Source organism: Scyliorhinus torazame, chromosome 1 (genome assembly GCF_047496885.1).
Source record: "Scyliorhinus torazame isolate Kashiwa2021f chromosome 1, sScyTor2.1, whole genome shotgun sequence".
Taxonomy (NCBI): Eukaryota; Metazoa; Chordata; class Chondrichthyes; order Carcharhiniformes; family Scyliorhinidae; genus Scyliorhinus; species Scyliorhinus torazame.
Genome location: NC_092707.1, coordinates 278602492 through 278618310, shown reverse-complemented (window position 1 = coordinate 278618310; position 15819 = coordinate 278602492). Strand labels below are relative to the sequence as shown.

General features: G+C 45.0%; 1 protein-coding gene across 9 annotated transcripts in view; it reads left to right on the top strand.

The window, feature by feature from the left end:
- Window positions 1-27: 27 nt before the first annotated feature.
- esf1 (ESF1, nucleolar pre-rRNA processing protein, homolog (S. cerevisiae)) overlaps window positions 28-15819 on the top strand; it is a 103599-nt gene continuing 87807 nt past the window's right edge. For 2 of the 9 annotated variants that reach the window (XM_072506580.1, XM_072506521.1), the window contains exons 1-5: window positions 28-158; window positions 1772-1987; window positions 2318-3068; window positions 13880-14184; window positions 14349-14462. In XM_072506580.1, the coding sequence (XP_072362681.1) occupies window positions 2345-3068; window positions 13880-14184; window positions 14349-14462 (1143 nt within the window). In that variant the 5' untranslated portion in view covers window positions 28-158; window positions 1772-1987; window positions 2318-2344. Of the gene's footprint in view, window positions 159-215; window positions 334-1771; window positions 2001-2317; window positions 3069-13879; window positions 14185-14348; window positions 14463-15819 lie in introns of those variants that run through there. The other 7 variants (XM_072506567.1, XM_072506530.1, XM_072506557.1 and 4 more) reach the window with 7 other exon arrangements.

Sequence of the window (15819 nt, the reverse complement as noted above, 5' to 3'; positions counted from 1 at the left end):
GGTGATGCAGGACGGCCTGCGTCTAAAATGCGTCCTGAGCTCGATCACGCCGCGGAGGTGAAGGGTCACGCTGGATGTGACGGAGGGTTGCACGCGGAGCTCGGGTAGATTCTTGGGAGCTTGTACATCAATTTTCAACCCTGTACCCTGGCCTAACGGTAATGTCGCCGGTTGGTGTTCTGCTCGGACTCGGGTTCAAATCTGGCATTTGGTAGTGGAACTTAATTAATTAGCTTTAATGTCCACCAAAAACAAACCGCTCGATAAGGAAATCTGCCGTCCTTGCCCTGCTCTACAGTATGTGAGTCCACCAGCTGTAATCCAACCCTGTAGGTAACTAAGTAAATGCTAATTATCTCAGCCCGCAGAAGGTGAAGCTCAGCAAGAGTGGTTCCAAATTAATTGGGCAAATGAGCCCCAAAAATTTAGTGGAAGATGGATAGAGCTGGAGAGTTCTATAAGGAGTGAATCCTATTGCCAACGTTGAAGCATTTAAAATCAGGGTGCTCAAGAGGCTCGGGCTGGCTGGAGAGAGATGTGAAGAGATTTATTTAAAACCAGGTTGAGAAGTTTAAAATTGTGGTTGGGACCGATGTCGCTCAGTGAGCACAGGACTTGTAAATAAATGTTTCCTGTATGATTCTATGACCTCAAGTTTATGGAGTGCGGAGGATGAAAGCTGGTCAGAAGTGTACCAGTAGTGTGGTCCAGAGTAAGAAAGGTATTTTAAGAAAGGTGAGGAGATTTTAAGCAGATGAATAAGGCATCTCATTGGACTGAGCTACAGTGAATGTAAACCAAATAGCCTATGACTTGAGAACACAAATCATACCATTTATGCTGCACGTAGCAGAGTGGGTAGCCCTGTAGCTTCACAGCACCAGGGTCCCAGGTTTGATTCCCGGCTTGAGTCACTGTGCGGAGTCTGCACATTCTCCCCGTGTTTGCGTGTGTTTCCTCCAGGTGCTCCTCCCATAAGTCCTGAAAGATGTGCTGTTAGGTAATTTGGATATTCTGAATTCTCCCTCTTTGTACCCAAACAGGCACCGGGATGTGGCGACTTGGGGTTTTTCCACAGTAGCTTCATTGCAGTGTTAATATGAGCCTACTTGTGACCATAAAGATTGTTACTTGAGTATCCAATTATTTATTTTTCAATTAAGGAGCAATTTAGCATTACCAATCCACTTAACCTGCATATCTTTGGGGTTGTGGGGGTGAAACCCATGCAGACGGGAGAATGTGCAAACTCCACACAGACAGTGACTCAGGGCTGGGATTCGAACCCGGGTCCTCAGCACAGCAGTCCCACTGCTAACTACTGCACCACTGCTAACTACTGCACCACATGCCGCCGTTACTATTATTATTAACCATGGATTGTTTATTCATTGACCGAGAAAGCATCAAATGTTGTCCCAGCTTCAATGACCGCCAATGGCTAACAATACAAATAATTAATAAATGCAGAAAACACTGACAAATGTTCAGCAGGACAGGCAACATTGGTGGAGAAAGAAATAGAATCAACATTTCAGGCTGATGATCTTTTATCCATGATGTGGAGATCTTTTATCTGATCTTTTATCAGAACTGAAACGGTGTGTTTCTCTCTCAGCACGTGACCTGAGTATTTCCAGCATTTTCTGTTTATATTCAAGATTTCCAACTTTGGTAACTGGTTTTCAGAGCAACTATTAACGACCGGTCCCTTTCTGTTTTTGTGTTAGTATTGATGGACAGTTGTTGTCTTATTCTTTCCCCCTCATAGATCAGTAAAAAACAGCGAACCTTTCATCAACGAGACCCCGTTTTGCGAATATTTTTACAGAGCTTCCTGTAAGTATCACGGACAAGCTCAAAGCTGCTGCTGGCAATCTTGAACATTGAAACATTACAAACTGGACCTCGACAGTAGGTGTTCCAATCTACCAAGCCATGGACTGATTGGTAGGAGGGCAATTTTGCACCAGTGATTCCACGTGAGGCAAGTTCCAAAGGTAGTATGGCACATTACAAACATGGAGAGGTTACTCATTTGTAAATAATATACCTTTTGCACACAATTTGTAAGTTTTAGATCAAGGGACTGAATAGGCAAAGACTTGATAGTAGGTTGTCTGTCCACATTTGGAATACCTATAAGGATTGAAGAAACTGTCTATTCCTCAAGATCATTTTATGAAATGTAACTCAGAACATTGCTGCCCCTAAATCACAACATAATAACTTCACTTTAAATTGATGTATTCCAACACTGGTCCTTCTGGGATTCTTGATTGCTCCACGTTTAAAAAGTTTTATTTTTTTGTTGCAGTTCTTTTGGCAAAAGATTGGGCAAAAAATGGCAACGAAATCACAGGAAGTCCTGAATGATGGACGCTTCAGTCAGGTAATGACGGACCCCAGGTTCTGGGAAATGCCCAATAAGGAACGCAAGATCAAGATTGATAAAAGATTTCAGGGCATGTTCCACGACAAGAAGTTCAAACTGAATTACACAGTGGATAAGAGAGGAAGGCCAATCAACCACAGCACCACCGAGGACCTGAAGCGATTTTATGACCTGGACTCTGAGGACTCTGACCTGGGTGAAAATGAAGGCACAACGGAGAAAAGGAAAAGGATGGGAACAAAACTAAAACAAAAAGGAAAAAGTGATCCTGGCGTAGACGCAAAAGGCAGCTCGCTCATCAAAAAGAAGAAAAAGCAAGAGGCATTTTTAAAATCTGACGTGGGCAGGGCGGCAAGACGAGGAACCGGGAAAGAATTGCAAACCAAGGAGTTGATGGACAATCTTGCCGAAGCCTCCAGCAAGACTCCAGTTAAAAAGGAAGAGCTTAAAAGGAGAGCCAGTGAGGTGGGCGCATTAAAAGATCATAGTTCTGAAAGCAGTGATGAAGAAATGGAGCCCACTCCTGCGAAGTGGAATAAATCCATTTCCACTCCGAGCAAACAAATGAAGAAAAATATCAACAGAAATCAAGATGAAGTGAAACAATTAGATGCAAGGATTCAAGGACAAAGTTTGAAAGTTCTGAATACTTCAAAGGATGAACTTGAATTAGGTATGTAACAATCCTGCGTTTTATCCTTTTTCACTACTATTCCTCTCAATGGGCTCGGGACCGGCCCCTGCAAAATTTCCATCTGCCAAGCATCGTGTAGAGCTACATGTATCAGTACATTTCATTTGTTTGTTTACATTTTTCATTTAAAACTTGGTCCTAGTGTGTGAATTGCATGCTGTTGACAAACATTTTCTTCAGCTATTGAACTGGCTATTTTTGAACGTAGGTACAGGAGGAGGCCACAGCCCCTCGAACCTGTTTCGGCAGCCAGTGAAAACATGGCTGATCTGCAACTTAATTCCACATTCCTGACTTTGCCCCATATCCCTTAACATTGGTTAACAAAGATCTCTGAAGATTCCAAATTAATAATTGATTGAACATCAATGGTTGTTTGCAGAAGAGAGTTCCAGACTTCTACCTTTTGTATGAAGAAGTGCTCCCTCACCACCCTCTTTGTTCTTTCAGGGTTTTTTTTTTAGTTAGGGCATCATGATCGACTCAGGCTTGGAGAGCTGAAGGGTCTGTTCATGTGCTGTACTTTTCTTTGTTCTTTCACTCCAGAAAGGTCTGGCTTCTAATTTTAGACTCTGTCCTCTATTCCTAGACTCCCAAGCCAGTGGAGCTAGGTTCTCTCTATTCTCTCTGCTCCCATGAATGTCTTGAAAACTTTGATCCAATCAACTCTAAACATTCTGAATTCCAGGGAATGCAACCCTAGTTTCTATTTAATCTCATTGTAATTTAGCACTTGGAGTCCAGGTATAATTTTGGTACAACTACACGGCACCCCCTCCAAGGCCAGTATGTCCTTTCTAACCTGTGTAAGAATTGGTCTACTGCCTTTTTGCTTTGAGTTTGAAACTTAAATTCTGTTTGTGATATTGACAACAATTACCTTCATATTTTCTCCCAACAGCTTTGAATTAAATGGTTTTGTTTCAGACATGATTACGAGTTTTAGCTTGTTAGAGTTGGTCGCATTCATAGCTGTGAGTCAGAAGCTTATAGGTTTGTGTCCCACTACAGCACAGAGGTTATATTCTAGCCTGTGCAGTATTAATGGACTGCAGCTTTATTGGAGGTACTATCTTTCATATCAGATGTTTATCTAGCTCATATAGACATAAGATTGAAGCTCCCCATGGCCTTCATGGCATTACCATCACTGAATCCCCCATGATCAACATATAGAACATAGAACATAGAACAATACAGCGCAGTACAGGCCCTTCGGCCCACGATGTTGCACCGAAACAAAAGCCATCTAACCTACACTATGCCATTATCATCCATATGTTTATCCAATAAACCTTTAAATGCCCTCAATGTTGGCGAGTTCACTACTGTAGCAGGTAGGGCATTCCACGGCCTCACTACTCTTTGCGTAAAGAACCTACCTCTGTCCTATATCTATTACCCCTCAGTTTAAAGCTATGTCCCCTCGTGCCAGCCATTTCCATCCGCGGGAGAAGGCTCTCACTGTCCACCCTATCCAACCCCCTGATCATTTTGTATGCCTCTATTAAGTCTCCTCTTAACCTTCTTCTCTCCAACGAAAACAACCTCAAGTCCATCAGCCTTTCCTCATAAGATTTTCCCTCCATGCCAGGCAACATCCTGGTAAATCTCCTCTGCACCCGCTCCAAAGCCTCCACGTCCTTCCTATAATGCGGTGACCAGAACTGTACGCAATACTCCAAATGCGGCCGTACCAGAGTTTTGTACAGCTGCAACATGACCTCCCGACTCCGGAACTCAATCCCTCTACCAATAAAGGCCAACACTCCATAGGCCTTCTTCACAACCCTATCAACCTGGGTGGCAACTTTCAGGGATCTATGTACATGGACACCTAGATCCCTCTGCTCATCCACACTTTCAAGAACTTTACCATTAGCCAAATATTCCGCATTCCTGTTATTCCTTCCAAAGTGAATCACCTCACACTTCTCTACATTAAACTCCATTTGCCACCTCTCAGCCCAGCTCTGCAGCTTATCTATATCCCTCTGTAACCTGCTACATCCTTCCACACTATCGACAACACCACCGACTTTAGTATCGTCTGCAAATTTTCTCACCCACCCTTCTGCGCCTTCCTCTAGGTCATTGATAAAAATGACAAACAGCAACGGCCCCAGAACAGATCCTTGTGGTACTCCACTTGTGACTGTACACCATTCTGAACATTTCCCATCAACCACAACCCTCTGTCTTCTTTCAGCTAGCCAATTTCTGATCCACATCTCTAAATCACCCTCAATCCCCAGCCTCCGTATTTTCTGCAATAGCCTACCGTGGGGAACCTTATCAAACGCTTTGCTGAAATCCATATACACCATCAACTGCTCTACCCTCATCTACCTGTTCAGTCACCTTCTCAAAGAACTCAATTACGTTTGTGAGGCATGACCTACCCTTCACAAAGCCATGCTGACTATCCCTGATCATATTATTCCTATCTAGATGATTATAAATCTTGTCTCTTATAATCCCCTCCAAGACTTTACCCACTACAGACGTGAGGCTCACCGGTCTATAGTTGCCGGGGTTGTCTCTGCTCTCCTTTTTGAACAAAGGGACCACATTTGCTGTCCTCCAGTCCTCTGGCACTATTCCTGTAGCCAATGATGACATAAAAATCAAAGCCAAAGGTCCAGCAATCTCTTCCCTGGCCTCCCAGAGAATCCTAGGATAAATCCCATCAGGTCCCGGGGACTTATCTATTTTCAGCCTGTCCAGAATTGCCAACACCTCTTCCCTACGTACCTCAATGCCATCTATTCTATTAGCCTGGGTCTCAGCATTCTCCTCCACAACATTATCTTTTTCCTGAGTGAATACTGACGAACAATATTAATTTAGTATCTCGCCTATCTCTTCAGATTCCACACACAATTTCCCATCCCTGTCCTTGACTGGTCCTACTCTTTCCCTAGTCATTCGCTTATTCCTGACATACCTATAGAAAGCTTTTGGGTTTTCCTTGATCCTACCTGCCAAATACTTCTCATGTCCCCTCCTTGCTCGTCTTAGCTCTCTCTTTAGATCCTTCCTCGCTACCTTGTAACTATCCATCGCCCCAACTGAAACTTCACACCTCATCTTCACATAGGCCTCCTTCTTCCTCTTAACAAGAGATTCCACTTCCTTGGTAAACCACGGCTCCCTCGCTCGACGCCTTCCTCCCTGCCTGACCGGTACATACTTATCAAGAACACGCAGTAGCTGATCCTTGAACAAGCCCCACTTATCCAGTGTGCCCAATACTTGCAGCCTACTTCTCCACCTTATCCCCCCCAAGTCACGTCTAATGGCATCATAATTGCCCTTCCCCCAGCTATAACTCTTGCCCTGCGGTGTATACTTATCCCTTTCCATCATTAACGTAAACGTCGCCGAATTGTGGTCACTGTCCCCAAAGTGCTCTCCTACCTCCAAATCCAACACTTGGCCTGGTTCATTACCCAAAACCAAATCCAACGTGGCCTCGCCTCTTGTTGGCCTGTCAACATGTTGTGTCAGGAAACCCTCCTGCACACACTGTACAAAAAAACGACCCATCTATTGTACTCGAACTATATCTTTTCCAGTCAATATTTGGAAAGTTAAAGTCTCCCATAATAACTACCCTGTTACTTTCGCTCTTATCCAGAATCATCTTCGCCATCCTTTCCTCTACATCCCTAGAACTATTGGGAGGCCTATAAAAAACTCCCAACAGGGTGACCTCTCCTTTCCTGTTTCTAACTTCAGCCCATACTACCTCGGAAGAAGAGTCCCCATCTAGCATCCTCTCCGTCACCGTAATACTGCTCTTGACTAGCAGCGCCACACCTCCCCCTCTTTTGCCTCCTTCTCTGAGCTTACTAAAACACCTAAACCCCGGAACCTGCAACATCCATTCCTGTCCCTGCTCTATCCATGTCTCCGAAATGGCCACAACATCGAACTCCCAGGTACCAACCCATGCTGCCAGTTCCCCTACCTTGCTTCGTATACTCCTGGCATTGAAGTAGACACACTTCAAACCACCTACCTGAACACTGGCCCCCTCCTGCGACGTCAAATCTGTGCTCCTGACCTCTATACTCTCATTCTCCCTTACCCTAAAACTACAATCCAGGTTCCCATGCCCGTGCTGCATTAGTTTAAACCCCACCAAAGAGCACTAACAAATCTCCCCCCCCCAGGATATTTGTGCCCCTCAGGTTCAGATGTAGACCATCCTGTCTGTAGAGGTCCCACCTTCCCCAGAAAGAGCCCCAGTTATCCAGAAATCTGAATCTCTCCCGCCTGCACCATCCCTGTAGCCACGTGTTTAAATGCTCTCTCTCCCTATTCCTCATCTCACTATCACGTGGCACGGGCAACAACCCAGAGATAACAACTCTGTTTGTTCTAGTTCTGAGCTTCCATCCTAGCTCCCTGAAAGCCTGCCTGACATCCTTGTCCCCTTTCCTACCTATGTCGTTAGTGCCAATGTGGACCACGACTTGGGGCTGCTCCCCCTCCCCCCTAAGGACCCGGAAAACACGATCCGAGACATCGTGTACCCTTGCACCTGGGAGGCAACATACCAAACGTGAGTCTCTCACGCTCCCACAAAATCTCCTATCTGTGCCCCTGACTATAGAGTCCCCAATTACTAATGCTCTGCTCTTCTCCCCCCTTCCCTTCTGAGCAACAGGGACAGACTCTGTGCCAGAGGCCCGTACCCCATGGCTTACCCCTGGTAAGTTGTCCCCCCCACAAGTATCCAAAGCGGTATACTTGTTTCTCAGGGGAACGACCGCAGGGGATCCCTGCACTGACTGCTTTTTCCCAGTCCCTCTTACAGTTACCCACCTATCTCCAATCTTTGGTGTAACTAATTCCCTGAAGCTGCTATCTATGACCCCTTCTGCCTCCCGAATGATCCGAAGTTCTTCCAGCTCCAGTTCCCTAACTCGGTCTTGGAGGAGCTGGAGATGGCAGCACTTCCTGTAGGTAAAATCAGCAGGGACACTAACTGCATCCCTCACCTCAAACATCCTGCAGGAGGAACATTGCACTCCCTTCCCTGCCATTCCTCCAACATCCTGGGAGTTACCATTGACCAGAAACTGAACTGACCTAGCTATGTAAAATTGCTACAAAAGCAGGTCAGAGTCTAGGAATCCTTCGTTGACTAACTCCCCTCCTGACTCTCCAAAGCCTGCCGACCATTTACAAGGCACAAGTCAGGAGTGCGATGGAATAATCTCCTCTTGTCTGGATGAGTGAAGTACTCAATACTCAAGAAATTCAGCACCATCTGTTAAACTCTGATGGTATTTTTGTGGTAAGAACTAGAAAACAAGTATTGACTGACATTACTGACTCCCTTGCTGTCTGATTCGCCCAACCCGCATCTCAGCTGTTCGCCGCTAACAAGGGGAGCTGCTTTTAAGTGCTCCCTCACCACCCTCTTTCTTTTTCTTTCAGGGTTTTTTTTTAGTTAGGGCATCATGATCGACTCAGGCTTGGAGAGCTGAAGGGTCTGTTCATGTGCTGTACTTTTCTTTGTTCTTCAACTCCAGTTTCATTTTGTTCTACAACTCCACAGTGCCACCTGTAACTCCTTTATACATACGTGCAGATAGGGCAGCACGGTGGCTTAGAGGTAGCACTGCAGTCTCACGGCGCCGAGGTCCCAGGTTCAATCCCGGCTCTGGGTCACTGTCCGTGTGGAGTTTGCACATTCTCCCCGTGTTTGCGTGGGTTTCGCCCCAACAACCCAAAGATGTGCAAGGTAGGTGGATTGAACACGCTAAATTGCCCCTTAATTGGAAAAAATGAATTGGGTATTCTAAATTTTTTTTCTTTAAAATATACATACGTGCAGATCAAATAATAAGTGTGGTCTATTAAACAATTCTAACTTAAGCACTGGGGAACACCATCCACGATAAAGCAGCCCGCTTGATTGGCACCCCATCCACCACCATGCAAAGTGGCAGTATCCATAGAATCCGTACAGTGTAGAAGGAGGCCATTCAGCCCATTGAATCTGCACTCGCTCTGAAAGAGCACCCTACCTAAGCCCACTCCCCTACCCTATCCCTGTAACCCCACCTAACCTGCATATCTCTGGACACTCGGGTAATTTTAGCAAGACCAATCCACCTAACGTGCACATCTTTGGACTGTGGGAGGAAACCTGAGCTCCTGAAGGAAACCTAAGCATGCACGGGGAGAATGTACAAACTCCACATCGTCACCAAGGCCAAAATTGAACCTGGGTCATTGGCGTTGTGAGGCAGCAATGCTAACTACTGTGCACACAAAGTAATGTGTATCACCCATGATGTGCACAGCAGGAACTCACCATGTTTCCTTCAACAGCACCTTCCAAACCTGCAATGGTCGCACAGTGGTTAGCACAGTTGCTTCACACCTCCAGGGTCCCAGGTTCGACTCCCGGCTTGGGTCACTGTCTGTGCGGAGTCTGCATGTTCTTCCCGTGTTTGCGTGGGTTTCTTCCGGGTGCTCCGGTTTCTTCCCACAGCCCAAAGATGTGCAGGTTAGGTAGATTGGCGATGCTACATTGCCCTTGGTGTCCAAAAATGGTTAGGTGGGGCTACGGAGATAGGGTGGAGGTGTGGGGATAGGATGGAGGTATGGGCTTGGGTAGGGTGCTCTTTCCAAGGGCCGGTGCAGACTTGATGGGCCGAATGGCCTCCTCCTGTACTGTAAATCCTATGATTCTTCTACCTAGAATGACAAGGGCAGCAGATACATGGGAACACCACCACCTGCAAGGTCCCCTCCAAGCCATTCACCATTGTTGCTAACTTTTGGTTGGTTCAATTGGCTCTGTTTTATAACCTTTGCTCTCGAGTCGCCAGGTCTCTTTATGATACCCCCACGAGGTTCAAGTTCAAGTAATGATCAATAACTCAATACACCAATTAGTAAGATTCAAATCAAAGCACATTTATTATACATAGTAATCGCTACTCATGCATAAATTCTACTTCTAAGCTACTTCTACAACTAACGGGCCTATACTTAGCTTCGGACTGGCCCACCAGGCCAGGGGAACAAATGGCCTTTCGTTCGGGTTCTGAGTCTGCGGGATTCGAAGTTGGTATGGACTGGTAGCTAGGAGCACCTATCTCGTAGCGAGCGTTGACTTGAGACTTACTGGATCTCGGCGGCAGCTGAACCGGGCACTGTCAAGGGTTGGTTCGCGTTGCTGAGTGACCTGGTCAAGATGAACGATTTGAACTTGGGGGCTTAACTTTATAGTCCCCAGGGGCTTCCCGCCTTTCGGGGTGGACCCTGTACCTGGTTCCAAGTGATTGGACTTCGTTACAATCGCTTGGTTCGATTTCTCCAGTACTGGAGCAGTTCCCTGATCGATGGGCGGTCTTGAGGTGTCCGTTAACCTCTTTTGTGTTGGCTCCTGCTGGCGCCGAGGAGTCTGGCTTGGCTTTGTTTATCCCAAAGGTTTCGATTGTTCCCGGGGACCACTCATTAGTATGTAGATGGCTGCTACATTATTATGCAGATGGGTGCTTGTATCGATGCTGTCTGGGCTTTTGCAGAGTTTAATATACAGTAAACTTGCACCTGCTAGTTTCTGCCTGTGTTGGCTGAATTTCCCTGCAGCCTTTGCTGTTCTCCATTTTACGTCGGGAGTTGGCCAACCCAGGTGGCTATACCATCCTGATTTGAAACTATATTGCCGTTCCTTCATTGTCACTGGGTCAAATCATGGAACTCCCTGATGGCACTGTGGACACACCTGAACCACATGAACTGCAGCAGTTCAAGAAGGCAAGTGTACCACTATTTTCTCAAGGGCAATAAGGGATGAGCAATAGAAATGGAGGCTTTACCAGCGATGGACACATCCCGTTAAATAATATAAATGGGAGAGCTCGCGGGACCCTATTTAATGAAGAGCAGGTTGTTTAGTTGCAACAACAACTTGCATTTGTGTAGCACTTTTAAAGTAATAAAACAGCCCAAAATGCTTCATAGGCATGTTTCACAGGGCTAAATCGCTGGCTTTGAAAGCAGACCAAGGCAGGCCAGCAGCACGGTTCAATCCCCGTAACAGCCTCCCCGAACAGGCGCCGGAATGTGGCGACTAGGGGCTTTTCACAGTCACTTCATTTGAAGCCTACTTGTGACAATAAGCAATTTTCATTTCATTTCAAGGCCACAAAAGAGTGGTCAAAGGGGTTGATCTGAAGGAACATCCTAAAAGCGCAAACAGTTAGTAAGAATTAGTAAGTTAAGGACATTCCAGAGCTTTGGGGCAGGCAGCTGAAGTGGCTGCCACTGGTGGATGACCAAGAAACCAGATATCTTGGAGGGTTGTTGGACTGGAAAAATTACAGAAATATTGAGGGGTGAGGACATGGAATGGTTCGTAAAGAAAGATGAGAATTATAAAATTGAGGCGTTGTTAGACCAGAAGCCAATGTGGGTCAGTCAGCAGACGGATGATGGATGAATGGGACTTGGTAGCAGTTAAGGACGGAGCAGGGTTTTGGATGAACTAAAATTTACGGAGGGTGGATGGAGGAGGCTGGTCAGGAGTGCGTTGGAACATTACATCTAGAGGTAACAAAGATGTGGATGAGGGTTTTGGCAACAGATTAGGTAAAGTGATGCGAAGTCAGGCAATGTCACAAAGATGGAAATATGTGGCGATGACACAAGTGTGGTCAGAAGCTCATCTCTAGATTAAATATAGCACCGAGACTAAAGAATCTGGTTCTACATAAAATTACCTCCGAAAATCAGCAAGGAAACAGGTCTTTCAGCCAACTCACTTGATCCTTAGTGGTCACCACATATTTACTCTTTCTTGTTATAGACTCTTCCTCAACTAGAAACTGTTTGTCTACATCCATCCCATTGAACCCCTCGCTATTTGGGACATCTCTGGAGGGTTACCTTTTAGTCTTCTCCATCCCGAAGGAAAATGTGACATTCTCCTCTATCTTTACTTCCTCAATTCTGGGTAATATTCGTGTCAATTTCTTTCTGCTATTTCTCCAAGATTTAAATACTTTGTATTTTAGAGATCAGAAACACACTCCACAATCCCATGAAGTTGAACAACACAACCTCTACTTTGGTACACGAATGTTCCTCTCGAACTTTGTTTGCATTTTTTATGACAACTTTTGTTGCTACTTTTGATATTTTACATATTGGTATCTCCCGATCTCTCTGTTCCTTTATCCCACTGAAATTCCTATCTACCAAAGAATACAAATAGCCTTATTCCACCTTGCAAAATGAACCACCTAACACTTCACTTTATTCTACTTAATTTGCTGTTGATCAGCCATCTCAAAGTTCATATGTTCCTATCTCTTTGTGCAGTCCTCCCCATTATTAGATACCCCATCTGCCCACCCCACCCCCACCCTTTAATTTTGTATCATCTGCAAATTTCTACACTATTCTCCAATTTCTGAGTCCAAATCATTGATGGAACTGGTGGTGTCCCAGCACAACCAGTCCCATTTCTGGGACTGACTGGATTGGTCTATAGAGAAGCCAGCATGGACTTGATGATAATAAACCTTTTATTGTCACGAGTATGAAGTTACTGTGAAAAGCCCCTAGTGGCACCTGTTCGGGTAAGCTGCTATGAGAATTAAACTCGTGCTGCTGGCCTTGTTCTGCATCACAAACCAGCTATCTAGCTCACTGAGCTAAACCAGCCCTTTGGGCTGAATGACGGCCTTCTGTCCTGGAATGATTTTATGACGATCGCTACAATACACTCCTTCCCATTTTCTATCAGTTTGCAAAATGCTTAACTCCTTTGTGGCCATCTGATTGCACAAGAGAAAATTGTTTCTCATGTTCATAAAAATTCACAACCCATTTCATCAGTAAATGCTAGGGATTAAATCAGAACTGAAGAGTGCAAACTGAACGCTCTCAGCTGCTCTATTTTTAAAATTTTGAACTTTTTTGTCAGATAGTTTTCACAGAATCACACAATAGGCACAGCACTGAAGGAGGCTATTCGACCCATTGTGTCTGTGCCAGCCCTTGAATTGAGCAATGCACCCATGCCATTCCCCCGCCTTCTCCCTGTAACCCTGCATATTTTCAGATAATTCAATTTCCTCTTGGAACGACTCGATCGAACCTACTTCCACCACACTCTTAGGCAGCGCATTCCAGACTCTAACCACTCGCCGCATGAAATAGTTTCTCCGCCTGTCTCCAGTGCTCCTTTTGCCAATTACCATAAATCTGTTCCCTCTCGTTCCTTCCACTGACGGGAACAGTTCCTCTCCTACTCTGTCCAGACCCCTCTTCTCAACCTTCTCCAAGGAAAACTCCCACCATTTTCAATTTCCAGTAAAGAGGATAAGGACCTAACCAATGTAAATAAATGGCAAAAATATTGCAAATGCTGGAATTCTGAAAGAAAGAGGAGATGCTGAAAAAAAAAACATGTCTTCTCAATCCCATCTGTGAAAGTTTTGGGCAAGTAACTTTGGCCAAAGTTCTACTGAAATGAAAATGAAATGAAAATCACTTATTGTCACAAGTAGGCTTCAATGAAGTTACTGTGAAAAGCCCCTAGTCGCCACATTCCGGCGCCTGTTCGGGGAGGCTGTTACGGGTACTGAAGGGTACAAATCAAAAGCATTGACTTTTTTTTTCTGACTCACCTGCTGTGTGCTTCCAGCTTTTTCTATCATTGTGCAGAGTGCTTCCTTTCACATTTTTTTAAAAGAAAAAGCAAAAATGCTCGTCATTAAATACTCATGTGATTTTTTTTTTCCGTGTTTCAGAAAGCAGTGACACCCCTCAAGACAATAGTGATGGGGGCGAAAGCAGCTGGTTTGACAAAGAGTCTTCAGGATCGGATGGCCCGAGCCAGGAGGAGGAATATGAAGAAACAGGAGAAAGTGAAGACGATGAGGAATTATCCGAGGAGGACACTGACAGCGACAGTGGGCCGGACCTAGCCAGAGGGAAAGGAAATATTGAAACGAGCTCTGATGATGATGATTATTTTGAGGATCTGTCATCAAAGGACCCAGAAATTAAACATGACTGGGGAGAGCTGGCTAAGGATGCCCCGCGTGGAGAAACGGTACATCCCGCGATTGATTTTTTTCCCCATTTGATCACATAGGTTGTAAATAAAAAATAGAGATTTTAAGAGAATATCTAATTATTGGATCATTAATTTTCAATTTGAAAAGTGGGGGAGTTTTTGCAAGATTTCCATAACACTTGTCTTGTTTTACTTGATAGATTACTCGACGATTAGCAGTTTGCAACATAGACTGGGATAAAATAAAAGCAAACGACCTGTTGGTATTATTTAATTCTTTCATTCCCCAAGGAGGTGCTGTGTTGTCTGTGAAGGTGAGTGTTCTAAAACTTTCCCATTATTTTCCCTTGGTTTTTTAATCCCCAGCACATCCACAATATTGTGGTATAACTGCAAGAACAACTTAATTTATATACAGGGCCTTTAATGTAATAAAATATCCCAATGTGCTTCAAGGGCCGTTGGGGGATGCAGTTTAGTCAATTGGCTGCACAGCTAGTTCGTGATATGGAGCGAAGCCAACAGCACAGGTTCAATTCCTGTGCTGCTTGAGGTTATTCACGAAGACCCCGCCTTCTCTACCATGTCCCTCGCCTGACCTGTGGTGATCCTCGGGTTAAATCACCACCAGTCAGCTCTCCCCCTCACGGGGAAAACAGCATATGATCATCCAGGACTATGGTGACTTTACTTTGTTTTAGATATTTTTATCCAAGGCACTTTCATATAAACAAACAAAATCAGAAGAGCAACCAAACAACTCAAAAAAACATAAGAACATAAGAACTAGGAACAGGAGTAGGCCATCTGGCCCCTCGAGCCTGCTCCGCCATTTAATGAGATCATGGCTGATCTTTTGTGGACTCAGCTCCACTCTCCAGCCCGTACACCATATCCCCGAATCCCTTTATTCGTTAGAAAGGCATCTATCTTTTTCTTAACGTTTAAAGAAGGAGCCTCAACTACTTCACTGGGCAAGGAATTCCAGAGATTCACAACCCTTTGGGTGAAGATGTTCCTCCTACACTCCGTCCTAAATCTACCTCCCCTTATTTTGAGGCTATGCCCCCTAGTTCTGCTTTCCCCGACCAGTGGAAACAACCTGCCCGCATCTATCCTATCTATTCCCTTCATAATTTTATATGTCTCAATAAGATCCCCCCGCATCCTTCTAAACTCCAATGAGTACAGTCCCAGTCTACTCAACCTTTCGTCATAATCTAATCCCCTCAACTCTGGGATCAACCTAGTGAATCTCCTCTGCACTCCCTCCAGTGCCAATATGTCCTTTCTCAGGTAAGGAGACCAAAACCGAACACTCTACTCCAGATGCGGCCTCACCAACACCCTATACAATTGCAGCATAACCTCCCTAGTCTTGAACTCCATCCCTCTAGCAATGAAAGACAAAACTCGATTAACCTTCTTAATCACCTGTTGCGCCTGCACACCAACTTTTTGCGACTCGTGCACCAGCACACCCAGGTCCCTCTGCACAGCAGTATGTTTTAACATCTTACCGTTTAAATAATAATCCATTCTGCTGTTATTCCTCCCCAAAATGGATAGCCTCACACTTGGCAACATTGAATTCCATCTGCCAGACCCTAGCCCATTCACCGAACCTATCCAAATCCTTCTGCAGACTTCCGGTATCCTCTGCCCTTTTTG